This window comes from Mus caroli, chromosome 7 (genome assembly GCF_900094665.2).
Source record: "Mus caroli chromosome 7, CAROLI_EIJ_v1.1, whole genome shotgun sequence".
NCBI classification, from domain to species: Eukaryota; Metazoa; Chordata; class Mammalia; order Rodentia; family Muridae; genus Mus; species Mus caroli.
In genome coordinates, this window is record NC_034576.1 from 33,319,170 (window position 1) to 33,326,791 (window position 7,622).

Here is a 7,622-nt window from a genome sequence, read left to right on the forward strand (position 1 = left end):
GGTCTCATGCTGACTTCAGATTCACCATAAAGCTGATGACCCTGAATTCTTTATCTTTCAGTCTTTTTTTTTAAAGTTATGTGTGTAATATGCACATGTCTTCAGGGGCCAGAAGGGGTGTCAGCTCTCCTGGAGCTGAAGTGACAGGTGGTTGTAAGCTGCTGGATATGAGGTCTTCTTCCTAGGTGTGTGCAATGGCACCCATGGAAGGGAAGACTTCTGTTACCTGTATGTGTCCGAAGGCCAGCTCTGGGTGGTTTTTCTCAGAAGACATCTATCTTGTTTTGTGAGAGACAGGGTCGCTTACTGGCCTGGAGCCTGCAGGCTGGCCAGTGAGTCTCAGAACTTCCCTGTCTGCCTCTCCAGTGCTGGCAGTGATGTGCCCAGCTTATTTTTTTAACCTGGGAGCTAGAGATCAAACTCAGACTCCCATACATGCATGGCAAGCACTTTACCAACCTCACAGTCCACAGCCCAGAGCTAGCACTCAGCCTGTGGCAGACACAAACCCACTAGGGCAACAGAGGCAGATGACAAGTATGCAGACATCATTTATTTGGTCCATAAGTACAGTATATTTGTTGTTTGAGTTTACAAAACATCAAATATAAATAACTTGAAACTGTAACAAATACACAAAAATTGGCTTCTTACACAGACATACCAGGCAGTATAAACTGAAAATCTGGGTAAATTAACATTGTTTTACATTAATATACACAGTGCCAGGTAACGTTTAAAAAACAAGTTTCAATGCATAGCACTTGACACTTCTGTGAATCTTTCAGGTAAGAGTATGAAAATGGTTAGATCTAGGCTAAAAATAACTTTTCTCTAGCCAAAAATAAAGGCATAATATTTATACCCAGGTTGCAGCGTTCCTACCCCACAGTGTTTTCCACTAGGAAATGATAGCTAAGGCTATTTACAGGGAAGGCAACATGCACGCCCGCGTTCTTTCAGCTCATCACCCAGCTTTGCTCAAAGGGTCGCAAATTCTACTCCTACGTCAACACAGCAACAGTCTGGAACAGTCTCAGCAAATGAACACTTTCACAGGAACGGAACCATCAAAGCCACACAAAGGGTCTAACTTTTGGTTCCNACCATACCAAGGGCAGGAGCCTGCTCAGTCTAACGCTATGACGTCATCTGGATCTTCTGTCTGCTCCAAGCGGCACTTCTTGGTACTGGCACCCTCATTCTCTTCCAGCTTCCGCTTGCGGACCTTGTCGTCCCCGCTGCAGTCAGTGCTATTTGAAGGGCCTTCTTCGTCTGAATCAACTATGAGCACATCATCTTGCTCTTGTGCTTATTTTGGAAAACAAAGCAAAGAACAGTGATGTGAGGGAGATGTCAATGGCTCACCAAGGCCTCACACAGCAGAATCCAAGCCCCCCGCCCTGGCCACCCTCAGGGAAGCTGTCTGGTGTTTGCTGTACCAAGCACATCTACTCTTAGGAGAAGATTGTTACTGGGGAGCAGAACTGACCCAGGGCAATTGCCTATTCTTTTCAAGCAAAACAAAAAATAATGACTAGCATATAATTCAAATGCATCATCATGCCTCCTGAGAGTCCCCACTGAGAAGGGGAGGGGCACCCTAATAGAGGAAAGAGCAGCAACAGCAACAAGCCACTTACAACCGCCAGGGACTGCTCTGAGCACTGTGCACAAACTCATCTAATCATCCCTATAAAGAAGATAACATTATTATCCCACTTCCAGAAAGGAACCAGAGGGACAGACATGGGCTCCCTATAGTCACAGCAGAGATCCCCACACTTGTGCTCTTTAACCCTATCCCCAAATACAGTGTGTCTCAATGTGCAAACTTAAAACAGGACCACACTTTCCCCCTACCGCCTTCAAAACCTGCCCCCGGTAGCGGGTCAGCATTTGTTTCACAATAGGAGTTAAGAACTTTGGTCTTACAGGCAATGCTCCTGTTGTGGGAAGAGAGAACAGACCAGCCCAAGAGGGCCACTTCTACAGCCTCAAAGTTTACCCCTAAATTCTCAGAGGATGCTACAGGCCAGAGCAAACATTCTAAAGAACTCCAAAAGTGCTCACATAAGGGGAAACAGAAGTTAGAAACGGTTAACCTTCAGTTTCCTGCACAAAACAGAGGGGAACTCAGGGGAGATACTGGTCCAAACAGGGAGCAGCAAAAGATCGGGTATCTGAAAGGTCCCAGGTGTCAGAAGGACCTCTGGGGACATTCTCAGGTGGGCTTTACTTAGGCACCTGCCTTCCTGGAAGCCCATACCCACCCTGGAAGCACCTGCTCAAAGAGCCAGATGCACAGTTTATGGCTTCCAAATAAGCAGCTTAAGCAGGCAGCTTAAGCAGAACAGACCACGGACCAGGAATTAGCCCACGGCTTGCTGTTGGAGATTCAGAAAACCACTCCCAATACCTCTAGGAATACCCCAGGGGTCATAAAGGTCTTCATGACTCATAAAACTCAAAGCCCCATTATACAATCAATTCCAAACTGACTCAGCCTTGGTATTTTACATTCAGTGTCCATCAGAGTACCAACTCTGGCGTGGAGGTGACTCACCTGTGGAGGTGGAAGGCTGGGCACCATCATCGCTGCCATTGGCAATGCTTTTGGCAGCATCTTCAGCTTGTTTTGGCCCCACTTTTTCAGGGGTGTCACCAACTACCTCAAATTCAACATCCTTTCCAAGATCTTCGCTAAAAGAGAAACAGAGACTATAAACAGACTGAGCTGTGCATTTCATAGTAAAGGAGCAGGGACATCCTCACAGCTCAGAATGTACAATGTGACCCCTGGAAGGTTCTGACTTCCAGAACACTCTCAAGAAAAGGCCAGAGCAATGCTTCTCTAACTCAAGTGACAGAGGCTGAGTTTTCTTTACATCCTGCTCACAGAGACTGAGGCATAAGGCCTGCAGCCCAGCAAGTCTATGTCTTTTTTTCCAGCTGCTCTGCCCAAAGATCTGACCAGACCTTGGTGTTCTGGGGATAGGGTTATGTGATTTCTGGCTTTCCCTAGCTTTATAGACAACTCCCTACTCTCATACCTGAGTTCCAAAGTATACATCAAATGTTATTTGTCAAGGTGAACAGAGGATGCACATTTTTAAAGGCCGTTCTGTGCTGAGAGTTAAAACATAGGGTGAGAAAGACAGACACAAACCCACACCCCAACTCTGCTATTTCTCGGACACTTGACCACTTTGTCCTTTCCTGCTGCTTTCTTTCACAAGTAAGCATGAGTTGTCACTGCTGCCCAGCCAGTGTCCCAGTGAAGGCAGGAGAGCACACCACTGCAGGCTAGCCTTGAGTCCATTATGTAACTTTATGTAGAATTTATAGTCCTCCAAACACTTTGAACACCAGGCAAGACCACATTTAAAGTACACTTACAGGGGATTGGAGGGATGGCTCAGAAGTTAAGAACACTCACTGGCTATCCTTCCAGCAGACCTGCGCTCCACTCCTAGCATCTACATGGAGGCTCACAACCACTCCAGGTTTAGTGACTTTAGTTCCAGGGAATCCAATGTTCTGTTTGGGCACTGCCCAAACATGACACACAGACATACATGCAGACAAAACAAACACCCACACACACATAAAACCCACTTCACCTTGCTAAAGCCAACTGTTCTGACTTCCACATTTGTATTGTCATGGTACATAAGAAGGTGTGTACATATGAAGTGTGTACACACACTCCCTACACTCTCTTAGATACACACAGAATACATGTAATTTTAAAAAAATGTGAAAAAAAAAAAACCCCAGCAAGATCTTATTATAGCTGAATTATGAAGATAAATGTACCTTTACAAATCTACCTAAAAAGTTTATTATTGCCGGGCAGTAGTGGCACACGCCTTTAATCCCAGCACTTGGGAGGTAGAGGCAGGTGGATTTCTGAGTTCAAGGCCAGCCTGGTTTACAGAGTGAGTTTCAGGACAGCCAGGGCAACACAGAGAAACCCTGTCTTGGAAAAAAAAAAGTCTATTATTTTATACCTTAAGATTTAAAAATTTTATTTCCCATGTTTCTCATAGTACACATGTGAAGTCAGCAGACCTGCGAGAGTGGGATCTCTCCTTTACCAACGTACCACAGGAACTGAACTCAGGTCTGCAAGCATGCTTAACCCGAGCCATCACCAGGTGCCAGAGAGATGACCATCGGCCATCCTGTCAGCTTCTACTCGTCCTCAAGCTGTTTTGCTGATTATCCTTGTATTTCTGAATCCTAGCACTCTCCTATAGGCACACCCCTGTGCAGCCCCACTGCGCAGTGGAGCTTCTACATAGAAATCCCTGGCTTGTGTGGTTTACATTCCAGAACTAACAGGTCCTACCTATGAAGAATGTTGATCAGCAAAGTGTAGTCCTGGAGGAAGTCATCCGCTTGAAGCCGGCTGCCGTTTCTGATTCCAAAGTCAGACAACTTCTTGGGGTTATTAGCTAGACGTGAGCAGAGTGAAGATGGTATAATTATCCTTCTACAGTGTGGGCAAGGGAGTTATTAAAACGCCAAAGCCACTATGGCTGCACTGCATTCCTTAGAAATTGGCATTCTCAAGTCCTGACCCACAGTGCCCAACAGAATGACTGAATTTGAAGACACTGCTTTATACAAGTGGTAACTAGTTAAAAACATGCCGTAACTGCGGAATTTGGGAGGTGGAGGCAGGGGATCAAATGGACAAGGTTATTTTCTGGGACAGCCTGGACTACACAAGACTTTTACTTATATTAAAAAAAAAAGTGTTCATATATATATAGAAGAAGCCTGGCCACTCAGACCATGGTGCACACCCGTCACAAGAGGCCACATGAAGACACATCAAGGAGAACGCTCCAAGGAAAGTTTCTGGATGGTTCAGTGCCCTAGGCTGTGAACAGCAAACTAAGTGTGCTATCAGGCACGCAGGAATTCAGCCCTGAACACTCACCTACCACTTCAAGTGGACCAAGTACAAAGGACCCACAAAGGCATCCCATTCAAAGCAAACTGATTTTGGAGTCCTGAGAAGGCAGCACTTCATCAGCGAGCGTTACTACACTTCACTCCCAACATGATCTGCAGTAGCTCAATGAGCTCTTTAGTAACTAACAGTACAGAACAGCAGACAAACCTCTCTTCACGGTAAAGACAGCTGTCTAGAATATGGCCCAAATATTAATATTAAACCACACTTCCAAAATAGCCAGCCAACATATGACCTCTAATTACACACGACCTAACTAAATACTCAAATAATTTCTCAACCAGCAAAACTACTACCAGCAAGAATCCTTATGACTATTTTCGGGAGATAAGATCTAACTTTATAAGGCTGGGCAGTGGTGGCTCACGCCTTTAATCCCAGCACTTGGGAGGCAGAGGCAGGCAAATTTCTGAGTTCAAGGCCAGCCTGGTCTACAAAGTGAGTTCCAGGACAGCCAGGGCTATACAGAGAAACCCTGTCTCAAAAAAAATCAATCAATCAATCAATCAATCAAACTTACTTTATAGACCAGGTTGGTCTCATTTGTGTCCTAAGTACCATGATCTCCAATGCACTCCCATGCCTGGCTGGCTTCAGATTTACCATGCAGGCAGGCTGTCCTTGACCTTCCTGCTTCCTTTCCCCATTGAGTACTGGGACAGGTGCGTGCCAGCACACCTGGCTTATGCACTGCTGGGACGGAACCTAGGTGTTTACGCATGCCGAGCTGGCACTCTATCCACCGATTATATTCCTGCCCTGACGGGAAATCTCAACAAAGTTCAGAGGTGGAGCCCAGTTGAGCTGTAGAACAACTGACCTAGCAGGTGCCAGTCTCTGTGTGATCTGACCTTGCCACTCCTGAAAAAAGCCCTAAGATTTACACTCCCCTGAGGCTAACAGCCTTAGGAGCATGCTCACCACCAACCTAGCCCTAGGGCCCAAGACATAGGCAGAGGGCCCTTGGGAAGGAACAAAAAGTATTTCAATGTATAAACTGCCAGAATCTGTGCATTGGGTCACTGACAAGTCCCTGAAGTACCCCAATACCAGAAAGCTTCCGAATCTGAAGGCCTTCGACAAGTAGCCACTGCCATAACTGTGATAGCAAATGCCACACTAACTCCTGCAATGAGCAGAGCCCAGCTTCTCCCTCCCCCAGGAGTTGCCAGGTAAGAAGGGCGAGGGTGGTACCTTCTGTCTCTCCCTCTTCTGAAGATATCAGGATTGTGCCTTTCCCATCTTCAATTTGGACATCTGGTGCCACCATAGCAAACTTTTCTTTCACTATCTAAAGGTGGAAAATTAAATATTAATTAATGTAGGTAATTAAAGACCATAAAAAAACCTATCCTGCTTTTCTTTTTCCTCTCCTCTCCCTCTCCTCTCCCTTTCTTTGTTTGTTTGTTTGTTTTTGAGACAGGGTTTCTTTGTATAGCCCTGGCTGTCCTGGAACTCACTCTGTAGACCAGGCTGGCCTTGAACTCAGAAATCTGCCTGCCTGCCTCTGCCTCCCGAGTGCTGGTATACTGCTTTTCTATACAAGTTAACTTTTCAACTGGGGAGAGCTACTTATTACATAATTACTCTGTGTGTGTGGCTTATGCATGTGAGTGCATATATACAAGTGCCACAGTGCACATGCATAGATCAGACAAAAGCTTTTGGAACTGGGTCACTCTTTCCACCAAGGGGCTGTGTCTTTAGGTTTATCTGACCCACCCAGTCTTTCTCTGGCCTCAGTTATATTTTAATATCCTGTCTGTTTCTGAGAATAGGCATGCATGCACGCACACACACACTCTTATCTACATGGTAAACATGGTCGCAGGAAGCCAAGAGGTGGCCCAGACCCCACCCCACATCTGCCCATGGATGCAGGGCAGGTGCAGCCTGAGAGCCTGGAGAGGCCACCCACCACCCTCACACTTAGGCTCAGGCTTCACATCTGCCACATTTCATCTCAGTTTCCATGTCAACCCTGCCATGGAAAGTGTTTGACAAAAAGAATGCCTGATTCTCAGATAATCTTCCCACTTCAAGCAGTGTCTCCCTTCATATTTCAAGATGCAGCATAAGAGACAACACTGTTAAATCCCACCTAGTGAAAACAAAACTCTCCCAATTATCAGCACTGCACTCGGTTCTTTTAGCCCCATGATAAATACCAACCAACACCATGTCCTAGGAAACAGCAAGTCACAAACCCTGCAACTTGAAGTCACTACTGGGTCTTCGTCCTGAGGGAAAGTGAAGGTACGCAGCCTTACTCAAGTATTTGTTCACCCCCCAAACCAAACAACTGCAGGGAGTGTCATTTCTCAGAAATCCGGACTTCCCTGTCTTCTGCTTACTAACACAGACCTGTTCCTTTCTAGACAAGATACATGTCCCAGAAACACAGGCAGAGGCTGGCGGGGATTGGACTGGGAAGCCACCCACAGGAGAGGCTCTATCCACCTAACAGCCAGTACTGTCCAGGGCAAATCCCACCCTGGACTCACTGCTACAAGGAAAAGAGAAGCAGTCCTTGCACTTGCCTTATCCTGTAAGGTGAGGACAGTCACTTTGTGGACATTCAGCCGCACAGTCACCTCTGGCTTGCTGGCACAAACGTAACAGTTGGTGTTGGGAG

General features: G+C 46.2%; 1 protein-coding gene across 3 annotated transcripts in view; it reads right to left on the reverse strand.

The window, feature by feature from the left end:
- Nucleotides 1-533: 533 nt before the first annotated feature.
- Nucleotides 534-7,622, reverse strand: part of Uba2 (ubiquitin like modifier activating enzyme 2) — a 29,112-nt gene continuing 22,023 nt past the window's right edge. Inside the window, exons 15-19 of one of the 3 annotated variants that reach the window (XM_029479744.1) lie at nucleotides 7,528-7,622; nucleotides 6,182-6,278; nucleotides 4,355-4,460; nucleotides 2,567-2,703; nucleotides 534-1,311 (exon numbers count right to left, since the gene is read on the reverse strand). In XM_029479744.1, the coding sequence (XP_029335604.1) occupies nucleotides 1,130-1,311; nucleotides 2,567-2,703; nucleotides 4,355-4,460; nucleotides 6,182-6,278; nucleotides 7,528-7,622 (617 nt within the window). In that variant the 3' untranslated portion in view covers nucleotides 534-1,129. The remainder of the gene's footprint in view (nucleotides 1,312-2,566; nucleotides 2,704-4,354; nucleotides 4,461-6,181; nucleotides 6,279-7,527) is intronic. The other 2 variants (XM_029479743.1, XM_029479745.1) reach the window with 2 other exon arrangements.